This window comes from Tupaia chinensis, unplaced genomic scaffold (assembly GCF_000334495.1).
Source record: "Tupaia chinensis unplaced genomic scaffold, TupChi_1.0 Scaffold000023_1, whole genome shotgun sequence".
Classification (NCBI taxonomy): Eukaryota; Metazoa; Chordata; class Mammalia; order Scandentia; family Tupaiidae; genus Tupaia; species Tupaia belangeri.
In genome coordinates this window covers 1074163-1088790 of record NW_006159453.1, presented here as the reverse complement: position 1 = coordinate 1088790, position 14628 = coordinate 1074163, and the positions used below count along the sequence as shown (strand labels likewise).

Here is a 14628-nt window from a genome sequence, read left to right as displayed (position 1 = left end):
CCCTCCTACATATTATCACCCGGCCCCGGGGGCCCGGCCGAGCCGCGTCAGGAAAGCCCAGGGCGCAGGCGCGAAGGGCCTTAAAGAGACCCGGCTGCCTCTACCGCGTAATGGGTTCGAGCAGGTTAGGGGCCGGGCAGGCCGAGGAAAGGAGAAGCCGAAGGGATTGGACCGAGTGGAACGGGGGCGGGGAAACCGCCCTCTCTCCTCCTCCCTCCCGAAGCGCAGCCCTCGGCCTTGCAAACTGCTGACTTCCCCAGTCGTTCGAACCTCCCCTTCTAAGGAAAAGCTGCACCCCTCACCGTCCCGACGCGACCCCGCGCTCGGGACTGGGACTGCGGGCCTCGAGCTGCCGCACTGCCCACGAGCCTGTCTTGCAGGACGGGTGCACGCGGTGCAGACGTGCAAGCTTCGAAAGGCCGCCCCAGCTCCCCAGCGAGGTGGCCTTGGGTCACTCTCAAAACAATAATCAGCGTGGAAATGGCTCTTGTGATTGTAAAGCACTCTTCTGAGTCATCCCGACACACTGGGTTATGTAGAGTCCGACATGGAGCAAAACATGGGTGCAAATATGAGCGAGCCAGCCGGGCAGCCATCCAGTACCAACGAAGAAATTCTTAGAAGGAAAGTACTTAGTTTGGGACAGAAAAGCCTATTAATTTCGGTTCTATCCCAGGAAAAGCAAGCAAGACAAATGATAAGGCGATATGAATTACTTTCATTATACATTTAGAAATGGCAACACTGATCGTTTTGAATGAACAGCACGAAATTTCCAAAATTATTTGTCTAGAAATGATATATTCCTGGTTATTTTCTAATTTAAATTTTTATGACAGAAGGTGTTCCTCGGTGATAAACATTTCAGAAAAACTGTGTTTGTTTCAACATAAGTAGGAAACACCAAGAAATGGGAAGTGAAGCCGTGCCCTCCACCCAGTAAAAAACTCTGAAACTTGAAAATTTTATCTGAAAAAAATTTTGCATAACTGGGTCATGCCATTAATCAGAGTTAATTTCAATTAACAATTTCAAGTGAATCCACCTTGTGTAAGAAACCTGAGACATCCTTAATGATCTACCCGTTCCTTTTAGGTTCAATTTATGAGCAAACCCTATTGATTTTTTTTAAAGAATGATTTTATTTAACTTTATTTATTCATCTACTTATTTTTTATTTGACCAGAGAGGGACAGAGCGAGAGAAAGGTAAAGTGGGAAAGTAAGCCGCCAGGTCGGGAATTCGAACTGCTGGGGATCACGTGGGAGTCAAGCGCCCTTAACCTCCACATCACCTGCCACCCCCACCCTATTGAGTTTTTTGTGTGTTTTGTTTTGTTTTTTGAAGAGGTTTTTGCTATAGGGCAAGTGCGCTTGCCAGACACACAGAAAGAGATGGAGAGACAGAAAGCAAGAAATCACCCCCCAGGGGGGATGGCCACACTACAATCCCCTCTCCTCCATTCTCCACTGGGGATCTTGGGCACGCACACACACGCGGCTGGAGTGAGTTTAAGCCTCCAGTCCTGGGACCCAAACCGCATTTGACCACGTGAGAATCTAGCACCTTAACCATCTGCTGGCTCCTAGAGTGACTTTTTAAAATACGAGGTGACCATTTCAGTTTCCAGCAAGTTCATAGCTTCCCATTCTATTAGACAAAAACCTGCTAACTGGGACCAGCAGTTAGTGTAATGGCTATGTTGCTGGACTCCCACGTAGTCGACTGTGGTTCGAGTCCTGGACCTGGTGGCTTAAACTCACGCCGGGCACGTGTGTGCGTGCCCAAGATCCTGAGAGGAGAATGGAGGAGAAGGGATTGAGGCATGGCCATCTCCCCTGGGCGGGTGATTTCTCGCTTTCTGTCTCTCTGTCTCTCTCTGTCTGGTGAGCGCACACACCCTATAGCAAAAACCTCTTTAAAAAAAAAAAAAAACCTGCTAACTGATCAAGGCCTGCGTGGTCAGCACCATGCCCACCTCTCCACCTCTTCTCACTGCTCAGACCATATTCCATCCTCTCTGTCCACTCCAGACCCACTGGCCTCTTCCATTCCTTCCACTGAATTGTTGTTGATGCTTTGTTCTATAACTGGAAAGTCTTCTAGTCTTCATCCTTCTGACCTCAGCTCATCTTTCTACCTCTGAGAAGCACCTCTGACCTTGGTCCCTCATTCCTATCACGTTGTATAACTATTTTGTGGATTTTTAAGCCACTGGGTCCGGGACTCAAACTGCGGTCGACTACAAGGGAGTCCAGCGACATAGCCATTATGCCAACTGCTGGTCCGAAGAAGGTGAAAACGTAATTAACTTTATCCTTTATTAAGAAGGTGAAGAGACGGAGGAGAACAAATTAAAGGAAAATTTAAAAGGTAAAAAAATCAATAGGATTTGCTGATAACCTAACGTAAAAGGGACAGGTAGATCATTAAGGATGTCTCAGATTTCTTATACAAGGTGGATTCATTTGAAATTGTTTGTTAAAATTGACTTTAATTAATGAATGGCATGCAAAAAAAAAAGAAAAAAACAATTTCAGATAAACTTTTCAAGTTTTTTGCTAGATGGAGGGTGTGGCTTCACTTCCTATTTCTTGGTATTTCCCAAGGATTAAGAAAGGCAAAACTCTGGGATTAAGAGCTGGAGCCTTTGGGAAGTGATTAGAATTAAGATCGTCAGGTGGGGCAACCATAATAGAATCCCGGTGGGCCTTATAAGGAATGGGAATGAGAAACACATGCTTACTGTTACCCGGCTCAATGTGTGACTCTCTGAACCTCTTTCTGACTCTACAGGGTTTCCCCACCATCCAGAAGGCCCGCTCTGAATGTGGCCCCTGGACTTCGAACCTCCAACCCAATGTGCTAAATAAACTTCTATTCATGGGTCCAGCAGTTGGCATAATGGCTATGTCGCTGGACTCCCGTGAATTCAGCCGTGGTTCAGGTCCCAGACTCGGTGGCTTAAACTCACATTGGGCACGTGTGCGTGCGTGCCCAAGATCCTGAGAGGAGAATGGAGGAGAAGGGATTGCAGTGTGGCCATCCCCCCGGGGAATGATTTCTGGCTTTCTATCTCTCTGTCTCTCTCTGTCTTTCTGGCGAGTGCATGTGTCCTCTAGCAAAAATTCCTCCAAAAAAAGAAAAGAAATGACACAAAAGAAGCATATACTCTCAACTCAGCAGATGGCTTACAGGTTATATCGGTGAACTTCCACATGGCCACCCATGGTTCGCATCCCAGACCCAGTGGCTTCAAAATCATATCGGGTGTTTGTGTATACTTGCCTATGATCCCAAGAGGAGAATGGAAGAGAGGGATTGCAGCAAGGCCATCTCCCCTAGGGGGTGATTTCTCACTTTCCTTCTCACTGTCTTCGTCTCTGTCTCTCTCTGGCGAGCATATGCACCCCTGGCAAAAACCTCTTTTAAAAAGAGTACATATTATATGATTTCATTTACTTGAACTCTAGGAGAGGCAAATGGTTAACAGCGCTTGCCATTGGCTGGGGGCTGGCTGGGAAGGTGCAGAGGAGAACTTCCTGTGTGATAAAAACGGCCTATATCTTAATAGGGGTGAGAGTTAAATAAGGGTATTCATTTGTCACAAATGTACAGCTGATTTCAATAAATGTGAATTTACCTAAAAGACATAAAAATAAATGAGAAAATTTTTTATTTGCCAGTGGGCACATATGCTCACCAGAAAGAGATAGAGAGAGAGCAAAAGAGAGAGAAAGCACCCCTCAATGGGGCATAACCCCTTCTTCAATTTTCCATCCTGTCAGGATTTTGGACATGCACACACATGCACCCAGCATGTTTCTCAAGTGTCCAGGGCTAAGACTTGAACCATGGTCAGCCATGTGGGATCTAGCTCCCTTAACCTCAAGCCATGGGACCTGCCCAATAAATGAAATTTTTAAAATAATAATAACAAAAACATAATTGAGCATTCACTTGTGGCCAGTAGGTGGTATGATGGTTAAGGATACTAGACTCCCACATGGCTGATCATAGTTTGAATCCCAGACCTGGCAACTTGCTTTCTTACTTACTCTCACTCTTGCTCTCACTCTGTCCCTCTCTGGTCAAATTAAAATAAATATATAAAGTTAAATAAAAATAATTCTTTTTTATTTTTTTTTTTGGTAGAGGTTTTTGCTTTAGGGCGCGTGTGCTCGCCAGAGACAGAGAGACAGAAAGCGAGAAATCACTCCCCAGGGGGGATGGCCATGCCGCAATCCCTTCTCCTTCATTCTCCTCTTGGGATCTTGGGCACGCACGCACACATGTCCAGCGTGAGTTTTAAGTCACCGGGTCCGGGACGCAAACCGCGGTCAACTACATGGGAGTCCAGCAACACAGCCATTATGCTAACTGCTAGTCCCAATAAAATAACTCTTAAAAATAAAATACTGTTGGGGCCGGCAAGTGGCATGGTGGTTAAGGGTACTGGACTCCCACATGACTGACTGCGGTTCAAGTCCTAGACCTGGCAGATTGCGTTCTCACTTTCCCTCTCTCTCTTACTCTGTCCTTCTCTGTTCAAATTTTAAAATAAGTAAATAAATAAAGTTAAATAAAATAATTCTTTACAAAATAAATAAAATACTGCTTAAAAATAAATAAATAAAATAATTGAGCATTTACTCTGTATGAGGATTATCTAAAGGCTATACATACGCTATTTCTTTTAATCCTCATGCTATCTTTAATAGTAGGTATTATATAATGCCCTTGTATATGTGAAAGCGAAAACCTGATAAATGGCAAGTAACGCCTCATTTTATATCACTGGAAAATGATGGCAGAGCTTTGAGAACAATCTAATGCCAGAAGTGGTTAAACACCAGGCCCTATAGCACTTTTCTGAAATTGTCACTTTTGCTTATTATATTGCTCATTTGCAACAATAGATCAAGAGCTTTGTAACAACTGAAACCTTTTTTGTCTGAAGTGTCTCAGTAACCCCAGCACTTTGCAGAGTAGTTTTCCAAAGTATTTTGAACGAATGATTAAAAGTAAACCTGGGGAGGCCAGCAGGTGGCGTGATGGTTAAGGTGCTGGACTCCCACGTGGCCAACCATGCTTGAGTCCCAGACTTGGAAGCTTGCTTTCTCACTTTCTTTATCTCTCTAGTGACCACACATGCCCTATAGCAAATTTTAAAATAATAACAAAAAAATTCTTTTTTTGAGAGAGAATTTTGCTATAGGATGTATATACATAGAGAGAAACAGAAAGCGAGAAATCACCCCCCACAGGGGATAGCCACATCATAATCCTTTCTACTCCATTCTCCTTTCGGGATTTTGGGCATGCACACATACATGCCTAACATGAATTTTAGGCCGCCAGGTTGTAGTCAGCCATGTGGGAGTCCAGCAACATAACCATTATGCCATCTGCTGGGCCAAAAATTAAATAATTCTTTTAAAAAACCTCAAATCTGGTGTTAATTTTATTGGTACAAATTATATTTTATTTAATGCTTATATAATATTAATATTTTCATAATATTTGGGGCCAGCAGGTGGCATAATGGTTAAGGTGCTGGACTCTCACATGGCTGACCACAGTTTGAGTCTCGAACCTGGTGGCTTCCTTTTTCACTTTATTTCTCCTCTCTCTTTGTCTCTGTCTGTCTCTCTCTGGTCAAATTAAAGAATAATAATGATGGAGTAATGGCTATGTTTCTGGACTTCCATGTAGTCAACTGCAGTTTTGAGTCCTGGACCCGGTGGCTTAAACTCACACCGGGGGTGTGTGTGCGTGCCCAAGATCCCAAGAGGAGAATGGAGGAGAAGGGATTGCAGCATGGCCATCCCTCCTGGGGGGTGATTTCTTGCTTTCTGTCTCTCTGTCTCTCTCTGTCTTTCTGGCGAGCGCACGAGCCCTATAGCAAAAACCTCTCCAAAAAAAAAAAAACCAGAATGATAACGACAAAAGAAATTTTAATATTTTCATCTTTATATATGCATATTTATGCCAACTTAGCACTACTGTGCTAACTCCCTGAGATATATTATCTCAAATGAATAGACCTGATTGGAGAGGCTTGTACCCTTAGCTCTGATCCTCCAACCCTATTCCTGGTTTACCCCTTTTATTCGCTCACCTTGAGCACATTAATTCATTTGTTGAAAAAGTTTACACTTTATGGGAACCAGCAGTTAGCATAATGGCTATGTCACTGGACTCCCATGTAGTCAACCAAGGTTCGAGTCCCAGACCCGGTGGCTTAAACTCACGCTGGGCATGTGTGCATGCGTGCCCAAGATCCCGAGAGGAGAATGGAGAAGGGATTGTGGCGTAGCCATCCCCCCCAGGGAGGTGATTTCTCACTTTCTATCTCTCTGTCTCTCTGTCTTTCTGGCTAGCGCATGCGCCCTATAGCAAAAACCTCTAAAAAAAAGTTTACACTTTATCATCTCACTGAAGGGGCTAATTCTCACCAGAGACAGAGCTAATTCTAACCTGTCATGAGTACTTGAGCACTTGCGTAAGTGAAATCCTGCTGCGTGAATTCCACACCAACACCACCTCTGCTCCAGCTCCTGCCACTCTGCTGTTCACACTCTGGAAGCCCACGTGTGTAGAAGACAGAGGAAGCATAATTCAGGGGCAGTAGTGCCCTCCTCGGAGGCAATTTTATTTGTAGTAGATTCAATTAGCAATTCGGAGTTTTCTGTGTTCTGATCCTGCATACCCTGAGCATTGATTTGAGTCACTGTCTGGGAAGGAAACCCCTCCAAACCTACCAAAGGTTAGATCCCAGAACACCATGGTCTTAACCACAAAAAATAAAGTTTAAGATAGCAGTATGAGCATGATCCCTCACAGAAGGGGAAGCAAGCATGAATTTCCCCTGAGATGCAAAAACCATCCAAGACACAGAGGAGGAACTCGCCAGTAAAGTCAAACACATTGATGAACAACACCCCATCCTTGCTCCAGGCAGTTGGCATTTAGAGGTTCCTTAGAGAAGCAGAGCATGTTAGTTACAGTGTGGGATCACATCGCCCAATACAACAGCCAGTAGAGGCCCTAGCCACATAACTAACTATTCATGCTTAGTTTTAGGTTTAAACTGGGACCAGCAGAAGGCATAATAGTTACGTCTCTAGACTCCCACCTAATTGATGCAACTCAAGTCCTGGGCCGGGCCCCTTAAAACTCACACTGGGCGCATTTGTGTGTGTGCCCAAGATCCTGAGAGGAGAATGGAGGAGAAGGGATTGCGGCGTGGCCATCCCCCTGGGGGGTGATTTCTCACTTTCTGTCTCTCTGTCTCTCTTTGTCTCTCTGGCAGGCGCACGCACCTAGAGCATAAAGCTGTCCTTAAAAGAAAAAGTTTAAACTTTGGGATAGCCATGGTGGCACAATGGAATGTAATTCTCCATGATGCTGAAGCCGTCTGGGAAGCTCCTGGATTCTTGTCCCGAGAGCTCCCTATGTACACAGGCATGTATGTGTCCATGGACCTGGCAGGCTGAGGGTGGGGCTAGAATCATGGTATGAAGAACATCAGGGAGATGTCTCTCTCTGTGTGTCTCTCTGTCTCTCTGAAAAAATAAATAAATAAACTTAAAAACAAATTCAGTTTCTCAGTCATACACCATTTCAAGTGCTCAGTAATAGCACGGGTTCAGACGGTGCCACAGCGTATAACATGACGCTCCTTGAGGCAGACCCATCTGGAATGGTTCCAGGTTCATGTCTCAAGACTTCTCTGAACATGCCAAGCACATGCATGGTCATGATCTGGGGCCAGCTGAGGCTGGCAGTGGGGGGTAAGGGAGGGAGGATTGCGATGTCAAGACTCTGTTGCTGGTGTTTGTCTCTTTCTCCCTCTTTCTCTCTCTCATGGGAGAAATAAACTTCACAACTGATAACAGCACAGGCGGCGGGTGGCTATTATCTTTTATGGCAGAGATACAAGGGCATTTCCATCCATCAGAAAGCTCTATTGGTGCGCTATTCTAGAAAACAGACCTTACCTAATGTGACCTTTACCTAATGTCTAAAACTTTTTGCTTTAGAAAAAAAAATGAAGACTCACAATGAAATAGTGATCGTGGGAACCAGCAGTTAGTGTAATGGCTATGTCTCTGGACTCCCACGTAGTCGACCGCGGTTTGCGTCCTGGACTCGGTGGCTTAAAACTCACACCGGGCGCGTGTGCGTGTGTGCCCAAGATCCCGAGAGGAGAATGGAGGAGAAGGGATTGCGGTGTGACCATCCCCCCGGGGGGTGATTTCTCGCTTTCTGTCTCTATGTCTCTCTCTGTCTGTCTGGCGAGCGCACGCGCCCTATTGCGAAAACCTCTCCAAAGAAAAAATAGCGATGGCCTGTCTCACTAGGCGCATTACGTTCTGCAGTGTGAATCTGAAAAGAACGCAAGCACAAAAGCTGTGGCTTCTCCATGTATTGCCATCATCGAACAGCTTTAACCTCATCACGTTATCTCCACCATACACACTGTTTACAAGACACGGGCAGAATCTTAGGAAGAACACCGTGAAGAGGTACATACCTCTGTCGCCATATGTCAGCATTTGTGACAGGTAGAGGCTAGATCACGTGGTGGTGGCAAAGAACAAGCCCTCTAGCGCTAAAGCTGCAGCATTGTTTCTACATGATATATTAGCTCTTAACACCATCAACCCAAACAACAACTTCTGAAATTGCACTGCCAACATGTGACATCAATAGCATGCCAATTTCTACCCCACCCACCAAAAGGAGAAGTCTGCTCACTTCTTGACTTTCTGAAACATCTGTTTTAAAGCAAGATAAAATTTAATGCTACTAGAGTTAGTCATTTCACTTAAACTATCCAATTAATGGGGAACTAGTATTTTCTATACTAATACACATGACTAGTCTAGGACCTAAAATTTCAAGTGTACTTGCCCAACCAAGTGTGTTTAACTCTTTAGATACTTTATCATCCATAAAGTAGAGCTAATAATAACTACCTTTTTTGTGGGTTTTTTTTTTGTTTTTTTACCACAGAGTGTGTGCATTCACTGGAGAGAGACAGAGCAGGGATGACCATGCCACAATCCCATCTCTTCCATTCTCCTCTCAGGATTTTGGGCACACATGCACATGCACCTGGTGTGATTTTAAAGCTGCTGGGTCTTGGTTTCGAACTGCAATGGGCCATGTGGGAGTCCAGTGCCTTCACCACCACACCACCTGCTGTCCCCACTCCCTAACTGCTGAAGGGACAATGAAATGAAATGATATATGCAAGACACATAACAGCATTGCCAAATGGTAGCTACTGTAGTTGCTATTTTCTAAAGCCACAAAGCACCAACGAATAAAAATAAAAAGAAAGATAAATAAAGGACTCTGAATTAGAAAAATCCTGACTCGACCTTCTGCTAATTGTTTGGCTTAAACCTTCGTACACTTCGGTTTCCTCCTTGACAAATAGAGTTAAGAATCCCTAATGACGGATGCGTTGTGAGAAGTGTTTAATAGTAGGTCTAATAATAATAAAGCCAGGTACAAACTTTAGCTAGTGTTAATTCACACTCTGCCCTTACCTGCACCAAAAAAATAAAATAAAAAATATGAGGAAAACATGTTAGGCAAATGCTCCTTTACAGTAAAATTAATTTAGCTTTTTCTTTAAAAAAAAATTTACTTCTCCAAAAAGACAGAGAGGAAGAGAGAGTGAGACAAGCACCTCCAACAGGACCTTCAGACCATGATGCATACCCAGATCCAGCCCCATTCCCAGCCAGTCCCGCTTACAGGCAAGCATGTATGTACAGGGTATACTTAGGGAGATCCTGGGACATGAACCTACGACCTTTCCATGTGGTTCAGCTGCACAACTGCTGTGCCACCGCCCAGCCCTAATTTAGCTTTTATTATCAACTGTGCTCCTAAATATGACTGGGAAGCAACACTGCTGACATCATCGCTGAAAGGCGGTGCAACCACCAGCATGTCACCAAACAATTTGTAAATGAATACTATGGAGCCAGCCATGTGGCTAACCTTTTTCTCCATATGGGAAATTTGAAGCCCAAATAGATACACCAAGCCTCCTCTGTGAATATATATTAAACGAAAAAAAAAAAAGTACAGCAAGGAGAGAAACCATGTTGAATTGTAAAAAGCCGGTTACTAAATTATCTACCTCACAGGTATGGAATCAAACCTAACAGTTCATAAATTCTGATTCCTCAGTCGAATGGCCACAATACAATGAGATAACATTCTTAAAATAAAGCTGAAGATATGTTACCAAGCTAGTCCTGCGTTTGGAAGATTAAGCAGCGTATACAAATCCTAACTCAATAACAAAATATTTCCTGTTATAGCAATTACATTCTTATAAGTTTTAACAAAAAAACTATATATATGAACATCATTTGAGACATTTACCTGCTTCCCACTAGGGTTTCTAAAAACAGCAGTCATTTTGGTGGTAACCATGATAAGCAGAGAAGACAGGGAGACTGGGGATTTGAATTGAATTTATAGCTGACTCATAGGGAGTGTTTACAACGACATTGCCACTGGGATACACCCATTTAACACCCTTTCAGTTCCACCCTATGCATTTGTTAGGTAGGGCCTGTAAGGAAAGCTGAGAATGTGAAGAATGAAGAATGCTAAAGCCAAAGCTTTTTGGTCTTATGAGCATTAATTGATTTTTTTTTCTTCCTTCTTTCCCCCCCCCTTTCCTTCTTTCCTTTTATTCTTCCTCCCTTCCTTCCTTCAATGACTTATTTGTCTCAGAATGATCCTAAAACTGTCATTGTGTTTGTGTTTGCAAGGGTTCTGATTCCGAGGCAGAGGCTAGAAGCTTTTATAATTAGGTGGTTTCAGTTCTTGGAATCTGACAGTATACACAATTATTAATTTGGTAATAAACCTTCCTTTTTAGTTATGCTTTTCCTCTTTAGCTGAGGTTCTAGAATCTGCAAGCTATTTGTTCTCTTCGTGGCACTGCAGCTGTGTTACTCAGACCATTATTTGAGAGTTTACTATGCAGTACAGAAGCAGATGATGTACCTGTGAGAGGTGTCTTCCATTCTCACGAAAGGGATGTGATAAATTACTTTTCAAGGATTGCCTCTCTCATGATGCCTTTTGGTTTTAGTACTCTTAGCATGGGCTGGACACTGGAAGGAACTGCCAGCTATCATTTCACTTAACCTTACCGTAACCCCACTGTTACTCTTTTTTTACAAAAGAGCCCCAAGCAAGTCACTAAGAATACTTCATTTATTTACTCATCCATTCATTCACAAACATCTAGAAGCTATTGAACTCCGCCAGGCACTTCCCTAACAGGAAGGACAATAACTGCCATTTTTAGCTCCTGCAGCATGTCAGCAATAATGCAATGTGCTTCCACATGATGGAACCTTATCAGGCCCATGTACAAGATGAGGAAGCTACATCTGATCCAATGTCACACTGTTAGTAAAAGGAAAAGCAAAAATGCAAGCATAAGTCTCCCTTGACTACAAAACTTGTCCTTTGGAGTTAGAAAAATGTGGCACCTGTCCATAGTCTACCCTTCTTGAACAATAAAACACTGGAGTTTAGCTCTTGCAGGACCTACAGAAGTTAGTCAACTATGACCAGTGGGATGGTCATGGTGAGGGGTGCTTAAGAAAGAAAGGGCTGCAAGCAGAATTTCACCATCACCTAAGGCACTGGCATCATTTCTGAGAGGGGGAATATGTTTTAGAGAGGAACATTTTTTTTTCAAGTTTTCTTCCAGATTTATTGAGCATCTATATACAAAGTGACCTGGACCTGCTGCTTTAAAACAATCCTTTTGGGACCAACAGTTGGCGTAATGGCTATGTCAAAGGACTCCCAAGTAGTTGACTATGGCGTGAGTCCCAGACTTGATGGCTTAAATTCATACCAGGTGTGTGCGTGTGTGCCCAAGATCCCGAGAGGAGAATGGAGGAGAAGGGACTGTGGTGTGGCCATCTCCCCTGAGTGGGTGATTCCTCGGTTTCTGTCTCTCTGTCTCTCTCTGTCCTTCTGGCGAGGAACACCCGCCCCTATAGCAAAAGCTTCTCAAAACAAAAACAAAAACAAAAAACATAATCCTTTCTTACTAGCACAGGATCTTGAAGTCAGTCCATAGAATGTTAAAAAGTAACTTTAAAATAAATGGAAAAGTGCCCAACACACCTTAAATGAACGACCTAACTACCAGAAGTTTCAATCATTTTAGTAAGATAATTAGCACAGGATCCATTCCCTCTGATAAACTGCAGGAGAACTGATCAAAAACATCCAGAGGCCATTTTATGCACTGCAACTATAATACCATCATGTTTCTAGATCATAATGTTCCCATTATCTGATTCTAGACACACCACGGGAGTATCAGTGGGGTCAGAGGTTAGCTTGGCTGCTTGCTGGACTAAAACAGATTTCACCCCAGCATGCTCATCGGACAGGGTCCTACAGCAACCCAGATTAAGTCCTTGCAAATCTGTGCACAGAACTCCAACAATGGATGGATGTTTCACGGTGTCCTCCAAGTGCTGCTCCAAAGTCGCCTCCATCCTGGCTGTCATCTCCCCAGGACAGAACTCCGGAGCGCCTAGCGTCAGTGGGAGAGATACATTCTCATCGAAAAAGGTATGGAGGGGCGCTGGCCCTCCATGTGTAATGGCTATGTCGCTGGACTCCCACGTAGTCGACCGTGGTTCAAGTCCCGGACCTGGTGGTTTAAACTCACATGAGGCGTGTGTGTGTGCGTGCCCAAGATCCTGAGAGGAGAATGGAGGAGAAGGGATTGTAGCGTGGCCATCCTCCCTGGGGGGTGATTTCTCGCTTTCTGTCTCTCTGTCTCTCTCTGTCTGTCTGGCGAGCGCATGCACCCTATAGCAAAAAACTTTCAAAAAAAAGAAAAAAAAAGAAAGAAAAAGGTATGGAGCTTGGAGGAAGCTTATGTATACTTTGGTTTGGGTCCCAGTTTTCCCTGTTCTAAGCAGTACGGCTAGGACAACAACTTTCTGAGTTCCACCTTCCTTGTCTCAGATGAAGATAAAAACATTGACAATCACCTTCTCACTGCCCTCCTCTCAGGAGTCTCATCCCTACTCTGGTCGAGACAGTATGCAACAGGGTAGAGCAATAGCCCATCACTGATCAGGAAAGAAAGCACAGGTCTGCAATACTCTGGATCTCCCCATACACGCGTGCTAACATTTCTACGTCTATACTCATCGACCTTCTTGTCCTTGTTCCCCTCGTTTCTCTAACTGGTTTCCTCTCAAGACATTCTGCATGCTACTACAATACTTTAGGCCCAGTGTAAGCTTGGATGTCTACCTCCTTGTACAATGTCATTTATTTATTTATTTCGGAGAGGTTTTTGCTATAGGGCGCATGCGCTTGCCAGAAAGACAGAGACAAAAAGTGAGAAATCACCCACCAGGGGGATGGCCACGCCTCAATCCCTTCTACTCTAGTCTCCTCTCATGCACACACATGCGCCTGGCATGAGTTTTAGCCACCAGGTCCGGGACTTGAACCGTGGTCCACTACATGGGAATCCAGCAACATAGCCATTACACCAACTGCTGGTCCCAGGATGTCATTTTAACATAGGAATTTGTTTGGATTTATTGGTCACCTTTTAAAGCATCTATGCATTCCTTCCAGTGTGATAATCCTTAACCTAAGTATTTTTCAAGTTTCTGCCAACCATATTAAGCTTCTGTGGCATAAATCACAGAAAGAATCACAGATTTACTTTTAATTTTATCTTACAGATACAAATTGATGTTAAAGTAACTTGTTATGTCATTGTTATTTATACTTTGTACCCTAGTTTTTATGTGTGCAAACTTGTTTCTCTTTAGGATCAAATCTACTTCTTTCTTTCTATTTTTGTTTTTGGAGAGGTTTTTGCTATAGGGCGCGTGCTCTCGCCAGACAGACAGAGAGAGACATAGAGACAGAAAGCGAGAAATCACCCCCCAGGGGGGATGGTCACGCCTCAATACCTTCTCCTCTCAGGATCTTGGGCACGCAAGCACACGCGCCAGCGTGAGTTTTAAGCCACTGGGTCTGGGATGCGAACTGTGGTCGACTGCGTGGGAGTCCAGCAACATAGCCATTACGCTAACTGCTGGTTCCCGAGCAACAAAATATTTTTAAAACTATAGTCTGAGGGCCAGCAGGTGGTGTGGTGGTTAAGGTGCTGGCTCCCACATGATCGATCATGGTTTGAGTCCCAGACCTGGGGCTTGCTTTCTTGCTTTCCTTCTCTCTGTCTGTCTCTGGCCAAAATTAAAAATAATAATAATAATAATAAATAAATAATTCTTAAAAATAAATAAACGCAAAGCATAGTCTGGCATAGAAGACTGACACGACAAATAAATGGACAATAATGTGATACATATACTGTTGTACAGCAGGAACATACAGAAAGGGGCCTGCCTACCCTGGCTAAGAGTTGTACTATTTTTAGTACTGACTACATCCCTGTCCGTCTCTACTAATAGGTGTACTTGACTCCAGCTAAGCCAGTCACGTTACCTGAGTAACTCCCTGACCGTACTGATTAGCTCAAGGAGGTGGACCTGGGAAAGTCCTGCCCTGGGGTTCTTT

At 43.9% G+C, this 14628-nt stretch overlaps 1 protein-coding gene across 6 annotated transcripts in view; it reads right to left on the bottom strand.

The window, feature by feature from the left end:
* EVI5 (ecotropic viral integration site 5) overlaps positions 1 to 10472 on the bottom strand; it is a 201932-nt gene extending 191460 nt beyond the window's left edge. For 2 of the 6 annotated variants that reach the window (XM_027770450.1, XM_014586566.2), the window contains exon 1: positions 10414 to 10465. In XM_027770450.1, the coding sequence (XP_027626251.1) occupies positions 10414 to 10464 (51 nt within the window). In that variant the 5' untranslated portion in view covers position 10465. Of the gene's footprint in view, positions 1 to 10413 lie in introns of all 6 variants that reach the window. The other 4 variants (XM_027770455.1, XM_027770454.1, XM_014586571.2 and 1 more) reach the window with 3 other exon arrangements.
* Between the last annotated feature and the right edge of the window lie 4156 nt (positions 10473 to 14628).